Raw genomic sequence first — 16,844 nt, forward strand, 5'->3', positions numbered from 1 at the left:
TGCTGACTCTGGATATCACATGTTTCAGTCACTCTGCGAGTCTAGGTAACCAACCACACTTTTAAATGCTCTGTGAAAATATATGGAACCAATCAACAGCATGGTTGAAATAATGCTGACTGGTGTGAATGTGTATTGAATGACCACAATGACTGCCAAGTTGGACAAAACACAAATAACAAATTCACAAGTAATATTTCAGGAATTCACCTTTATTCAATGTATAGAACGATAACTTCAGGATAAAAATAGTCCACCAAACTAGCTATTCTTAAAAACCAAAATCTACAGCAATCATGTGACTGTGTCATCCCATTTCTGCCAACTATATACATCACAGGTTGTAGCTGTCGGCTCTATCTCCAATGTTCATCAGGCCGGGAAAGTCATCAACCATGACCGGCCAGCTCTCACCTCAAACATCCCAGACATCAAATCATCAAATCTGGATATTCCTTTGAGATCAGACACCAACGAAATTTTTAATGTTTACTAAATGATTTACCCTGGAAAACCAACAAATGTTCTGATACATATATTTGTAAACAATCTTTAGTGTCCTTTGGAGATGCTGGTAAGAGAGAGCAGACAAATATCTGATGAACTTTAGAGAAGATGCCTTTCGATGGTTGGTTCCCCCCAAATATTAACTTGTGCTGTCTATGTACATTGTGAGAGAAAGATGAAAATGCAGCGATTGCATCCCCACTGCAGTGTTCAAATTAACAAATTGCAAAAAAATGGAAACAAAAGATAAATAATAATAAATGTATCACACTAAACTGTCATGAACTAAAGAATGAAAACTAACAGCAAGAAAATAAATACTGGCTTTCAGGTGGGAACTATACGGAACTATTTACAGTGGAACTGAAGTAACATAGTAATATTATGCAAAGTATCTCCATGGCGACACAGTCACATGATCCCTAATGAACTCTGAGGTTTGAGCAAAAACATGTCCATTGCACAACAAAATAGTTGGTTTGGGAGCGACAGTCATGTACAGAATTGCTCCACCAGTAATATAACAGAAACATGTCTACCAAAGGTCAAATCGGATTGGAATTTTTTGACAAAAATTAATTTGCATTTGATTTTAGCTTTGAAATCAGGCATTCGAAGAAGCAGAGGAAATTGGGTATATTTCCACTTGAAATCAAATTTGACAGGTAACTGAAACTCAAACGGGTACGCATGCACTTGCAGGTTTCTAACCTCGAGGTAAATGAGTATTTAAATGTCACAACCGTTTGTTGATTTCGTTATGAAATGCATTGGAGTTCTCAACCAAGATTCTTTACATGGAAAAATACAATTTATTTCAATAAATGACAAAATTTGTATCTCTCATCCGGATCATACATTTAACATGGACATAGAACAATTTCATATTTTGAAAAAACATGGAGAATTAGTCAAATCAAGGGGAACAACTCATGCACTTTTATGCTTGATACCAATAAACAAAACTTGACACAATTTACACAAATCTCCCCAAAAACATTGTTTATGGAAAATGTCTAATCACACAGACAACATCTTCTGTAATAAATTCAATCTCTACAGCTGAACACTGATAATTCCAAATACGTTTTAGATTTATGTCTACTTCAACTCATTTGAAATTAATTTTGAAACAGTTCTGTCCATCTTTGAAAGCTGAACTTTTGAGTTCAAAGTCAGTTTGATTCGAGATAATTTTGATGGTCAGCTTACAAGTCTGGTGATACAGTAAGAGCACATCTACCTTTGATCACAAGGAGAATAAAAAACAGAGACAGGACATGATGTTCTGGTAAAGGTTGAAGCAAACATGACATGGGAGAATGAAGGCAAAAGTTTGGATGGTAATTAACATATCTATCTACACAAAGTCAACTAGGATCCCTGTCTAAGTTGTACATGTAAACCGTATTTTGATTATTATTGAAGTCATTGTCATGCAAACAGTTGATTAAACATGAATTACTTGAAGACCATACAGTCCCACATCTAAAGCACACAGCCTTGGCGAGGACTTGGTTAGTGGTGAACAGACAATGACTGGACTGGTTGTCTTTCGTTACCCAAATAACTGTGGAATCTGTGGACGTCTTTGTGAAATTGGGGTGAAATGATACATCAGGGTCTGTATCAGAACACAAAGATCAATATCGCGGTGCACATATTTACGCTAAATTGATACACATAGTTACGCCAAATCGATATGCATACTTAAGTTAAACTGATATGCCCGTTTATGTGAAATCAAAATGGAAACTTTTGACAATAACAATTTCAAAATGAAAAGTCAGCTGTAGAACATGTCAGTAATGGCTATTTCTAGTAATAAACTTGAAAAAAAACATCATAAACTATTTGACTGACAACATCACGGGTGGGGCATTCAAAGGGGAGCAAACAGATAAATCAGTTTATCAGCTCACATCAATACGAAATACAATTACACTACACTAGTGTATCATGACACCCCAAGTTGCAACAAGCAAGTCTGGTCAGGCACTTCACCATTTAATTTTCTGAACCAAAATATTGTTGTATATAACGTTGTAACATCACAAGCTGAGATATAGCTGTAGTTACATCATTGCATGTTCACCACTGGTATGATTATCTATGTTGTGTGCCAACAATGTACCTCCTCAATATAAGACAACTACATTTGTGTAGCTCCTCAATATAAGGCAGCTCCATTCATGTAGTTCCTTAATACAAGACATCTACATTTGTGTAGCTCCTCGATATAAAGTGACTACACTAATGCAGGCCTCTGTAAAAGGCAGCTATACTTGTGCAAGTCATAAAATACAGACATGCAATGTAGCCCTCCATGTATTGCAGCTATACGCATGTATCTCGTCATGTAAGATAGCTACACTATATATCTCATGGACATAAGGCAGATACACCATATAACCCCTCAATATAAGGCAGCTACACCATGTGAACCCTCAATATAAGGCAGCTACACCATGTAGTCCCTCATTATATGGCAGCTACATTGGGGCACATCACTACAACTTGATAGAGCATGTAGATGGGCAAGACGGCCCCTACGCCCTTGACCTACAAAATGCCGTTCTCTGATTGGCTGGAATGTTACGTACTGTACACTCGTTGGTAAGTGAAACCCTCACAAAGATTTTCTTTAACATTCACATGCAAATATACAAATCATTGTTTACAGAACATGACAGATAAACAAACAATGACCTATACACAGTAACTATCTGCAAGATCATCGAGGCTTTCCGTTGATAGGCTTATCACACAATGTCAAACAAGGAATAGAATTTCATAGGCTCGTAATAACTCCTTTAAAAGGCTTAATAGAAACAATATCATACTGCAAGCGACGTCAATATCTTGTTTGTTCCATGTAATTAACCCTTTGTATCACATCTCCGTGGAAACGCAACAGAAGGGGTTAACAAAGATTACAAAGTCTACATTCTACATGAGCACAGATGGTCTATTTATATACCCCTAGATATAAATAGATAAATAATCAAACATGATAAATACACTGTACGAGAAAAATCAACAATATATAAATGAACCGCGGAATTCATCACATACTACCAACAAAGCACACTATCGCAAACCATAGAAATGATGAGTTTGTTTTTTTCTGAGTGAGGATAATTTACTGGTATGATGACTTTAAGTCCAATGTACAATGAAATACATATGAAGGACTGACTGACGACTATATTTCCATTCCACCGCCCGTATACCCTGGATTCCCGGGCAGTATAGAGACACTATATGTAGGACAACTAGTGTTAGTAAACACTGAGACAGTCTCCAGCACGAAAACATGGCCACCTTGTTTCTGTATGTCACAGCTGAAACCATCAGTTGTGAAGATAATAGAATTTGTGCTTTGTTTTTGTTTTTTCATTGTTTTAGAGAGAACAGGCATTACCAACATTTATGAAACTTCATAACAACATTTCAAGAAAAGTCTTACGTTTGAGATATAGTGCTACATACCTTTGTCTGTTTTACATAAGAAATGTTTTTCAGTTATTTCACAGAAATGAAGTTGATTGGTGTTTGTTTACAGAACAGATTCTTACGAAATTCCCTCCCAATAAGAAAATATCAGAAAAAATTTTCACCACCAAAAGCCATGTCCTCATGCTTGGTAACTCAATGATTTCCACACTAAACCAGCATTATCAACAAGGAAAGCATGGCCAATATTCTCTATACACAGTTAATCTCGGCAGCTATGGCATCATGCTTACTAGTCCACAGTAAGGCATACTAGCTGCTAGAGCCACCACATCAACAAACCAGCTCAAACTAACAATAAGTTAGGGGTATAAAATATCAATAAATACATAGTTTGTATATTTGATGGATTTTCTGCATTCACAAACACAGTATTGCAATAAATAGACCAAACAGTTTGCAAAGGCTGTTGAGTATCAACGAAATGTTTCTCGTCAAAGACACGACACTTTAGGAAAACTACAATTGATCAAAGTCACCTTCTTAAAGAAACTTGAAATCAGAAAATTCCATTACCCAAGTATCCCATATTTTGACTTCTTTGTGTTTTAGAGAGTGAAAAGTGTGAAAATTAACCAGTGTACAAATGTACAATAAATAAAAACAATGAACTTTGTGGAGTATGATTCTGTTGTAGAGAAGAAGAAAATGTTTTCTCCACTCAAATACCCAAACAAGTGTAGCATAACTGATAAGAACAGATGTATGAGAAACATTGGATTAATATTCTCAAGGCCTTGAACACCTCCTGGCAACACAGGTCATATTTCATACGGATTTGTCGTAAATACATTCTGGATTTCTGTGATGACTATTTCACAATACAATGATACATAGGATACAAAACAAGTATCATGGTTGCAATACACAATGTATTGTGATACAACGGCAAAGTTCCTTCAGGTTTCACTCAAGTTATCAATTTCCACGAAACGTAATGCCATGTTTAGAATGAACAACAACGGGTCAATGCCTATGTATCACAAGACCTTTGTATCAGCGGGTAAATGTTGTATCATTGTATCGTTAGGTCCTTATTTGGTAATATTTTGATTTGTTCACAGGATTTCTAGACACCACATATAACGCCATGATACAGAGACATGGAATGACGGCCATACTTATTGGCCAACTATTGGCCTGCTACGTAACAAATTTGATCATTTAGAAAGGGAATTGCAAAATAAGATCACTCAAGGACATAGAAAAAGGACCAATCGTTGTTAGAGAAAACAATATCCAAATCAATGTAACCAGAGCCCGGGACAATATCTCACCGTTGCCATGACTACTGTACGAGTTCCTAGCATGACTTGTGATATTCCTCGACTCCCATGTATTTCCATATTATTTCACAAACACAGGAGTCATTCCAACAGCTGAACTTTATCTCATGCAAGATAGAAGTGTAGACTACAGAGGTTGATAATCGGTGACTAAATGAATTATCAGTAAACATGTGACAAGTAACTCTGAGCAGAAATGACAATAAACATCTGAAACACACATTTGTGCATTAATAATGAACAATAACCATTGTATCTAGTTTGCACAATGAGATCGGCAGATAGCATTCAATCTTCTGTTCTGGTTTGAGAAATTAAAACATTTTTATCACACTGATTTGTGTAGAATATCACAGTGATACACTTTTGATATTCATGTTTGATGTATCTTTCTATGAACAATATTTCAGATTATGAAATTTCTGAGATACTGATATTTTCCGCTAAGGCAAAGCCCTGAACAGTCACCATAGAAGTCAGAACAAGCTAACCTGAACTCTACAGTTCTTCCATGGAACCGCATACCATACACCCTCATCCCTGACGACCTTCGTCTTGTGACTGTTCAATGACCCCCGGGCACAAGTTAGGTTGATTTAGTAGCCAGAGTTACGAACATGTTAAAGTTGTCACTACCCTCTACGGACTAATTTACTCAATTTCTTCGCATGCATACATGGTAACAGTATAAAAACGTCTGTATGATCTGTTTTGTGGAAAATGTTATCGTGGAACCACAGGAAAGGATGTCTCCCACATTGGTCCTTTATCTACACAATATATATATATATATATATGTATATATCATTCACATTTATGCATCAAAAGTCGGAACAAGCACACATAATTGTCTGCCCTGAGTATGCGCACCATGAAAGGTCAAAGGTCAAAGGGCAGTTGAACTCTCAGACGTCCAATACACATTACCCATAATGCAAAGTCGATGACAAATTCACCTCCGGCATTTAATGCTCGCGCGTATTCACCACACCTAAACAATAGGCACGTCGACAAAACAAGGACAAGGGACATCGAGGTTTTTTTTTTTCGGCAGCATTCATGCACAGATGACAGTACCACACTTTAAGGTCGGGAAAGATGGTCATTTCCATCCTGCTGAAGTGGCTGTCGGTATCGAGGGAAAGACAGGGCCGGCGTGAAGAAAGAGTGGCCATTAGTTTATTTTTCTCGATGTTGGCATAATGATAACATCCAAGTAGATATGTACAAGGGAATTTGGACGGAGACTTAGTCGAGTTGAACGATCCTAAACCCAGCCGACAATGCACATGCACATATATTGGACACTTGTCTGGCGCCATTCCCTGCTGGGTTCCTGGAAATATCTTTAAGGCTTTCATGACCAATCAAAACAATCATTTTGACTATTTTACCCAGATCAACCATATTTCACATTTTGCTGTGATTTTTCAGCTGCATTAAGACAATTATTGGATCAGATTATCAAATATTTCAAAATATATTTATCTATTTGTATTTTTTTATATGTTACACAAATAAATAACACACAGCTCAATGGGTCGACAAATTATACTATTTTCCCAAGAATATTGTTTACCAGCAGGTAAAATGGTGGCAATGGCGCCAGTGGTGCCTATGAAACAATCTACTATCTAGCATCAACAAACATGGACAACACACACGGAAACAGGAAACAATGAGGAAACATCCATCGTTTCATTTTAACTTTACAAAAAAGAAACAAAACAGTAACTGGATTTCAAAAAACACATTGGTCAGATTATACAAATCAGAAATACAACTTCCTACACTATACTGTCACTCATTTGCATCAGAGCTCACAAAACACAATCATCTGCAGAAATTTTGTTGCCTAGGATACCATGATTAAAAAGTTATGATTGGTTGATATCACAAAACACAGTCGACTCCAGTAACCATGGTAACTATAGTGCTTCAAAATGCTGTCGCCATGGAAACTGGGGACTGTAGAATGTTGAAGTCATCCTTTTTACCCTGAAAAAGAAGAAAACATTTCATTAAACACACAATCATAATTTCTATTCACAGATGAACAGTTTTATTAATTAACAGAATTACTCTTTAAAACAACTTTTGATGAATAATATTGATATGAAATTCTCAGAATGTATTAACTTTTCTTGCTTTTTTTCAAACTGCAATAATTTTTTATCAAAGTTGTACAGATTAGCCGGAAATCTGACAGTTTTGATAATATTATATAGGTAATCAAACAGATATAGCCTTGAAGCTAAACGGAAAGTTCTTCTTCAGAATCTGCAAAAAAGCTCAGCCATACTTCCCCTTGTGTATGAACAACCCAGAAGCATTGACTAGAACCTTCAGCATTCCTGCCCTTAGCAGTTAATTCAAACACTATTTCCAGTCAAACTATACACTAGGAACAAGAAAACTATACTATGACTGGTGGAACTATAAGCTGAAAAAACATAAACATCTGTCATGACAAGCATCGGACACATTGAACACCACCATCAGCAATTTTCAACCAATACTGTGGCTGAGAACTGAGGAACGTTCTTGTCACATTGACCCGTGTGGGAGCTGAACTCACACTTCCACTGACAGGTCTCCATCCATGTCATTCCATGACAGAGAATGTGGGTACTTAATGGAATATTTCTAGCCCTAATGTTTGTTTGAAGCAGTCAAATAATAAACTGGTTCCACAAAAGAGGGATATTACTAAAAACATCAAGGGTGCTGTGGTACAGGAAATTATGAACAGGAATTTCAGATAAGCATATTCACAAACATGTCTTCAATGTAACAAATGTCTATGCCAATCTCCCCTTCCATTAAAGCAACCAATTCTGGTCAAACAAACCTCTCCCTTGGCTCAACGAAACCCCTCTTTACCTCAACAGAAACACACAATCCCCAAACACCCCCCACCCATCTAAACACAACCCTCTCATCACAACACAGTACTCGCTGCCTAAACAGAAACGCCCAGTGCCCTAACTCCCATCTAAACACAACCCTATCATCACAACACAGAACTCACTGCCTAAACAGAAACGCCCAGTGCCCTAACCCCCATCTAAACACAACCCTATCATCACAACACAGAACTCACTGCCTAAACAGAAACGCCCAGTGCCCTAACTCCCATCTAAACACAACCCTATCATCACAACACAGAACTCACTGCCTAAACAGAAACGCCCAGTGCCCTAACCCCCATCTAAACACAACCCTATCATCACAACACAGAACTCACTGCCTAAACAGAAACGCCCAGTGCCCAAGCCCCCATCTAAACACAACCCTATCATCACAACACTGAACTCACTGCCTAAACAGAAATAACCAGTGCCCCCTTTCATTGGAGCACAGAACTCACTGCCTCAACACAACTGACATTTTCTAGCTTCAACACCACCCTCTTGCCACAGTTTACAACCTACACGTTAACACTGTTTGTGAATATACTTCAAGAACAACACATCGAGGAACTGTTTGATCGTAGATCTCGGGGTTAGTTATTCCATTAACTTGAAATCAACCACACAGGTTAATATACACCATTCCAGCAAACTTTAGCTTTAAAAGGGTAGGAAAACTGATTTCCCGAAAACTAGTCAGCACTAGGTCAAACTGGATGAAAGGAACTGCAAACTTGTGTTAGAGGAAATTGGTTATAAGCTCTTGATTTGTAACAACAACCTGTTGTCTTACTCTGTCAAGTCCTCAAATTTCTGAACCCTTTGAAACAAGAAAAAAATAGAATTGTGTCAGTAGTGTGGAGAATAGTTTGTGATCAAGGCACTTTTGAACCAAGCAGATCTGTGGACACAAATCCCGCAAACTCAAACATGGCGATAATATTTGTAACTCAAAGATTGAATTTCAGGACAAAAATAGATTGTCAACAACTTTTGACTTGTCCACAGAACTTTGGCCCTGCTTGTGACCTCACAGTCCTGTGCTGTGGTCAGTGTTGTGAGAAATTCTACCGATGCTGCTGTTGCTGTGACTCTGGTGCCAAAGCAGAAGTGAAGTGACACGTGTCCAGAGCTTACATCTTTAAGCATGAGACTATGTATGTGAAACACACAAATTTGAACGATATTTACCGAATATGTGACTTGATGAGACTAAAATGATCACTGGTATGGACACTTTTAATAATTATTTGTCTTGATGTGTTAGAAATAGCATTAATCCATCGACATATATGCATCACAAAATACAGATTTACATTTCAATCTAGCTGATATTTTACCATGCAGGGTGAAGGCCTGTATGACATACACAAGGCCATAAAGCTGTACTTTACAGTAAACCACAGACTCGGCAACTATCTGAAAGCTTGGCCATGCTGGTGCAGGGCTGGTGACTAAGCAGACGGGGCCCTGAAGGAGAATAATGTAATTATCCTTACTTGTTGGATCAAGGACTAAACTCCACTCACCACTTCCCCCATTTTGTTCTTTGCATATTCAATACGAAGTCCTCCTCGGTCAGAAGAGAGCAAAACAAAGCCTTGAAGGCGATTCATTGCCATTGAGGCCTGAGCAACATCCTGAAACAAAACAATACATTAGTTGTCTCCCCTTTGAATTATCTCCCCCATCAAATTATCTCCCTTTGACTTTATCACCCTTACCATCCGCTCACATCCAACATGTTATCCCTGCCATTTGAAACTTTACAACATAATGAATCTGTGGATTTCTCCACTTGCTAACTCAAAGTTCAACTGTGTATGTCGGAAGGGAACATCCAAGCCATTTGATAAGTCTTGATATAGTCCCTAACAATGTCAGCTGAAATGTTTACAGTAATTATATATCCTCCAGCACTGCAAAGAAAGGAGATGAACACTTTTACTGGTGGCCATGACATCTCGCCTATAATTTTTACCTTTCAGTGGAATATATACTGAAACACTGGCATTGATAAACACTGATTAGGACCAAAAAGTCTTACAGATCATATATACTCAAGAGGCCTAACAAATACATAAATCATTTATTGACATCATTATAAATGAAACCCTGTCATTAAAACTACTTATTTCGACAATTAATTACCTTAAGCCAACCTTTTTGACAACAGTGCACAATTCTCTCCTGTGAATGAAATTTCAACCAATCAGAGGGTGCGCCCGCCTCTGTGATGTAATATGCAGTATACCTATGTGGGCTGCACAAACAATGTACTGATAGTACTCATCTACATTTAAGAGGGTAGATTGTCTTGTTTATAGGTTTGTCTATAAAAAAACACAACAATTGTTTTGAAAAATGAAAGCTCCATGTTTTCACATCTACTGCATTTAGTCTTGTCACCTGCTTTGCTATATACTTATTTTCCAAGATACAACTTGTTTTCATAGATGATTTTGTCAAAATCGCTTGTTGGTAGAATGTTTACAATCGTTCTATTAGTTCTGTTACAAATGGTGTCACGCAAAATCTTGTTGGCCATGATTCAAAAACATATTTAGGTAACTATGAGTAGGAAGTTGATGAAAACTGATTGTATAGCATTGTTTTCACCAAGTTACAAAATTTAAACTATTTTGTACTGGTAGTAAAATATGCATTTGATTGATGGATTTCGCATGACATTGCTTTATAACACAACAATTGAACTCTTGGAAGCGAGGTGGATGTCAATATTGCTGTCACTTTGACCACAACCTCGCATCTGAGGAATAAATCGTTATGTTACAGGTTGTGTCATGCAAAATCCTTCTAGTCATCAATCATTCACTACAACTAGTAAGAAGATTTTTTTTTTTTTTTAACTCATTGAAAACAGATCTAAATAGCATCTTCTATCTTTGAAGCGAGGTTGGCATTGAACCACAGGATTTGTTATGAACAGGCTTCTAAAACGCTCGCTTTGCACTCACAAACAACACATTTAGCCCGAAGTGAGTGGTCTGGAGGAAATCTGTGGATGGTAACACCATCACCTGCCACCTGGGAGTCTTTGACGGTAACACAAAGGTTCAGCTTGTCTTTCAGGAAATCAGCATGAACTTGTTACACATTTTATACACAAGTAACTGAAAATCATTCATCACATGACGTCACTGCAGGGATCTGGCGACAGAGTTACGTAACCTGTCTGTGGTTTCATTTTCAGGTGAGAGTGAAGCAGATAAATTGATGGCAACTTTTAATTGCTCAGTATTAATGTCTTTTAAGAATGAATTTGGTGTTCCACTTAAGACTAACCATTAGTCTTTCATATGTAAAGGTTAAAAGAGTACAAAAACTGTACATTTATTCGTTCTCTAAGTCCAAGATGCATCCTTAGCATTTGTTGAATGGTATACTGGTCAATGTCCTGGGTTATTCCAGTGACTACCTGCTCCCATATAGTCTCCACAGATGGCAGACTCTCAATGGCGACACATGGGTATTGGTCACCAGTATGTCACCAACAGCTGGCGTATATATATCAGTACTTCACCAACAGCTGGGTTATACACTTCAGTACCTCACCAAGAGTTGGGGTATATGCATCAGTACTTCACCAACAGCTTGGGTATATGCATCAGTACTTCACCAAGAGTTGGGGTATATGCATCAGTACTTCACCAACAGCTTGGGTATATGCATCAGTACTTCACCAAGAGCTCAGGTATATGCATCAGTACTTCACCAAGAGTTGGGATATATGCATCAGTACTTCACCAACAGCTCGGGTATATGCATCAGTACTTCACCAACAGCTTGGGTATATGCATCAGTACTTCACCAAGAGTTGGGATATATGCATCAGTACTTCACCAACAGCTTGGGTATATGCATCAGTACTTCACCAAGAGTTGGGGTATATGCATCAGTACTTCACCAACAGCTTGGGTATATGCATCAGTACTTCACCAACAGCTTGGGTATATGCATCAGTACTTCACCAAGAGTTGGGGTATATGCATCAGTACTTCACCAACAGCTTGGGTATATGCATCAGTACTTCACCAAGAGTTGGGGTATATGCATCAGTACTTCACCAACAGCTCGGGTATATGCATCAGTACTTCACCAACAGCTTGGGTATATGCATCAGTACTTCACCAAGAGTTGGGATATATGCATCAGTACTTCACCAACAGCTTGGGTATATGCATCAGTACTTCACCAAGAGCTCAGGTATATGCATCAGTACTTCACCAAGAGCTCGGGTATATGCATCAGTACTTCACCAAGAGCTGTGGTATATGCATCAGTATCTCCCCAAAAGCTGGGGTATATGCATCAGTACCTCCCCAACAGTTGGGGTAAATGCATCAGTACTTCACCAAGAGCTCGGGTATATGCATCAGTACTTCACCAAGAGCTGTGGTATATGCATCAGTATCTCCCCAAAAGCTGGGGTATATGCATCAGTACCTCCCCAACAGTTGGGGTAAATGCATCAGTACTTCACCAAGAGCTGTGGTATATGCATCAGTATCTCCCCAAAAGCTGGGGTATATGCATCAGTACCTCCCCAACAGTTGGGGTAAATGCATCAGTACTTCACCAAGAGCTGTGGTATATGCATCAGTATCTCCCCAAAAGTTGGGGTATATGAATCAGTACTTCACAAACAGTACACACATTCATGCAATTCCCTCTCTCAACAGTGACACCAATGTGTGATCCTTTAAAGTCAGTGAGGGAGTGACTTGTACTTGACACTGTCTCAAACAGTATTCCAGTTAGATCACAGCTAAAGCCCCAAATGTTCCCTAGGATGTTGAAACAAACAAGCAAGCATGAATGACTTCACAAACTCTGAAACATGCTCGGGCAACCAGGATTTAAACTCCAAATGACAGATTCCTGGCATGTGTAAAGTGAATTGTTTTGGCTGTTTAATGCAGCACTTCTCAATATTTCAGCCATGAAGGGGCAGTCCAAAAACCAGATTTACTGCACAGAGTGGTTACGTTGCATCAGCTGGCTCTTTGTGTGTCCTTGTACAAGTCAAACTTCAATAATCAGACTCAGTATTACTGTTCTGATTCTCCTCTGACTTACCTGTGAACCATCATAAGTAAACCAGTGAACCTACAGTACCTAGGTTTGTAGAGAACATACCAATAATGACCTGCTGGATGAACTAAATCAGTCCTGCCTTTATATTTGTTATGACTACAGTTTACTCTGTGTGTGAATTCAGATCTAGTCTCTGACTTACCACAAGCTGAAGGTATGAGACACATGAACCCAGAATATAGAAACACCATATAGAGTGAATGCTGTTTAATAATGTCAGCCAAAGTCTAGACATAGTAATTGATGCTGTGTGAAATTAATGCTGTCTCCATCTAATAATGATTAACATTTCCATCTTGAAGAGTGGCTCAAAGACAAGTCTGTTACTGAAATGACCTGATTCAACATAATTTGGTCTGCGTGGTGTGTACTTTACTACATCCGGACTTGACTCTGTGAGAGGACACCCCCCAGGGTGAGCGAGGTTTTCAGTCACTTTTAAGATTTTTCAGTCACATTATGTGACATTGTGTGAGAATCGAACCCACTCTTCGGTGAGACAAAACAATGCCTCCACCACAGGGCTACCTCAATCCTAGATATATCAATAAATTCTTTCTGAAAACACAAATGATTATTTCCAGGCTCAGAATGATATTCAAGGACATTGATATGGCGCATCATGTGAAAGGGAATATACACTTTTCACCTCAAAATATCAAAGGCAGTTTCTGAAATTGGAAAACATTATCTTCCAGGGTTGACAACTAGCAACCTCCCCTCCTATCTACCAGTACCTAACAGGAAACATTTCCACCTTGCACGAATTACAGAGAATTTCGTTCTGAAAGATCAAATGAACACTGAGGGGTTAACAACGATGGGCCATGTACGTTTTTCGAGACACACATGCAGTCTTAACATGCAAAACTGAGGAGATGTGTACACTGGAAGGACGGACGGATGGACGGATGGCCCCAGGTAGAACCAGAACATAAAACACACCTGATATTCTACAAAAGCTACAGGTGATCCTCCTTTATTGTGCATACGCAGTCGGCTAAATCCTGCAAAACTGAAACAGAAGAAAAGCAAAATAATGTCAGCAGGAGAGAGCAAAACACTTCAAGGGGGGTAACTGTGGACACCTTGGTTAGGAGAGTTGCTTCCCTTGGATTGCAGTTCTGGAGCAATTCGTTAATATGCTGACTGTTCAATCTGCATTCTAGAAGTTGTTGACTTAAAAAGGAAACGTGCTAGTTTAGGGATGACATCTTATTTATTGTCTAGAGCGATGTGTAAAAACCTACATCCAAACTCACCATATGCAATAAATAAGAAGTTGTCGTCCATAAAGTTGTATGTTTTGTATTGAGAAGTTACTAATTTTTCTGATGTATAGATGTATAGATGTATAGATGTATAGATTGATTACTGATATTGTTCTTCATAAATATCAATGGATGTCATTGGAAAAAAGATAGTCTAAAGAAATGCATCCAATTTTAACTTTGAATAGATTTACAATATAGTTACTGAAGTTCTTACCTTCAAACTTTGTGTACACAATGTTGATCAATTGTGACCATATTTACTGATATCTATCATATAAAATTGACAAATTTATACCAAAATCAATTACTTGATATAAATGCAAAGAGTGTGGTTAGCAAAGCAAGAAAGAAGGGAGGTAACTCTCCTAAAGTTGTGCATCAAGGGACATAATTTGTCTATCAGTGCATGAAACTTACTTGTTTAGATATACACCACACGTACAATAAAAAAATGAATTTATGGATCACAGGTTTGGCAGTGTTTACAAAAACTCGAACACGTTGAGTTCAAGAAAAATAGTCAAATGAATGATGGTTTCAAAACCAAAATGTTTCAATATTGTAGAATGAAATATATTTTTGTTGTTACAGTGGTGTAAAACTAAAACTGAGATGATTACAAGGCAGGGGATGAAATGCTGCTGTCAGGAAATAGTCAATCATAGAACACACTGTGAGATGCATGTCCACGTGCTCACTGGTGATACACATGGTCGGAACACAAGAGTACAAGTCAGTCCATTGCAATGGAATAAAAAAATCACGTTCAAAATAATAAGTGGTTCTGTACAGACAATTCAATGGTATGAATGTGGTACGAAGACTGTACAGTACGCAACACAAAACTAGCACAAGTTTCCACACATCACGACCAATTCACAAACAACAAGTTACCTCCAGCATTGGTGCTAGTTCTTCCCAAAACAATTTTGCTTCAAAGTTATATTTTCTATTTTTCTCAATATGGATCCAAATTGTACACATAAAAGTCACTTCACATGTCATTTATCAAAATTCAACCACATGATTTATGATATAGTATGCAAACATGTTCAAAAGATTTCCTGAAATGCTGCCAACTGGTCCACAATTTCAGGGCAGGTTGGAAACTTGAGGTTTGTAACTAGTTGTCATGAAACACTGATACATGTACATCAGCAGATGATTGGGTGTTGATGCACAGAGCGTGTTGTCAAGTTCAAACATGCTGGTTTCCTAACCACCTAGCATACTGCTTGTTTCATCTAATGACCCTCAACCAACTTCTTCATCTAAGTTGTGCATCTATGTTCTACATGAAGGTGAATGCAGAGAGACATTCGCGTGGTCTCGTGACTGATCAAGATCCCGCAACCACTTTCAGTGTGATGTAGTCCCCATGCCGTCTAATGCTCACATCTTGCTGGACATTACCCCTCAAAAAGACCTTCTCAAAGAGCTGTTGAACAACTTATTGTACATTTCCAGTGGCCATTGTTATAAACCACAAGCATTCCACGGTTTCCCCACAATCAATGAAGTTGTTATAGCCTTTGCAGTTAGATTGGATTATTTGTAAACTTTACGCTTCATTTTTCTCACAAAAATGATCTCAACCTCATTCCCATGACTCCAAAGACCTGTTGAAAATGGTCGCACTCCTGTACCTACAGCTAACATTGTTTCTAACCATTCTTCCCTTTTTTAGTAATTTTGGCCTGAGTTCCAAATCCATCTTACAAATAGTGTGGCCTCACCTGTTAAACAAGTCTTTGAGTTCCTGCTCTGAGCTAAACTGTCCCAAATTAGCTACAAACAACGTGGAACAGGGGGCATTCTGCTGTGCGGAGGTGGTGGTGGTATTCACCTGCGACACCGGACTAGCGAGGACGGGCGTAGACGCCATTGAGGGGTGTGGCACGGCCGTCACGGTAGCTTGCGGGGCTATCAGCGTGGTAGGCTGAACTTGTGGGAAAACAGAGTTCAGCTGTTCTGTGAACATACCCGCCTGGAAGAAAACACAGACTGTGGTCAACATGGTGTTTGGTGGGGGAGGGGGTCAGAGGAGGAAGAGGTGGAGGTTCTCCCTCGAACTGAAACAAAAATGTCATAAGGGCGTGGTCAGTGTGTCCTGATGTTCTACTTGGGATGGGAGATGGGCAACACTGGGACGGGAAATAGGCAACACTGGGACGAGGGATGGGGCAACACTGGGACTTGAGACGGTCAACTTTGGGATGGGAAATAGGAAA

At 38.6% G+C, this 16,844-nt stretch overlaps 1 protein-coding gene across 8 annotated transcripts in view; it reads right to left on the reverse strand.

Moving 5' to 3' along the window:
- Positions 1 to 5,873: 5,873 nt before the first annotated feature.
- Positions 5,874 to 16,844, reverse strand: part of LOC137260456 (uncharacterized) — an 80,523-nt gene continuing 69,552 nt past the window's right edge. For 7 of the 8 annotated variants that reach the window (XM_067798115.1, XM_067798117.1, XM_067798119.1 and 4 more), the window contains 4 exons: positions 16,350 to 16,600; positions 14,285 to 14,354; positions 9,751 to 9,861; positions 5,874 to 7,307 (listed from right to left, as the gene is read on the reverse strand). In XM_067798115.1, coding sequence (XP_067654216.1) covers positions 7,248 to 7,307; positions 9,751 to 9,861; positions 14,285 to 14,354; positions 16,350 to 16,600 — 492 coding nt within the window. In that variant the 3' untranslated portion in view covers positions 5,874 to 7,247. Of the gene's footprint in view, positions 7,308 to 9,720; positions 9,862 to 14,284; positions 14,355 to 16,349; positions 16,601 to 16,844 lie in introns of all 8 variants that reach the window. The other variant, XM_067798114.1, reaches the window with a different exon arrangement.

This window comes from Haliotis asinina, chromosome 13 (genome assembly GCF_037392515.1).
Source record: "Haliotis asinina isolate JCU_RB_2024 chromosome 13, JCU_Hal_asi_v2, whole genome shotgun sequence".
Lineage (NCBI taxonomy): Eukaryota > Metazoa > Mollusca > Gastropoda > Lepetellida > Haliotidae > Haliotis > Haliotis asinina.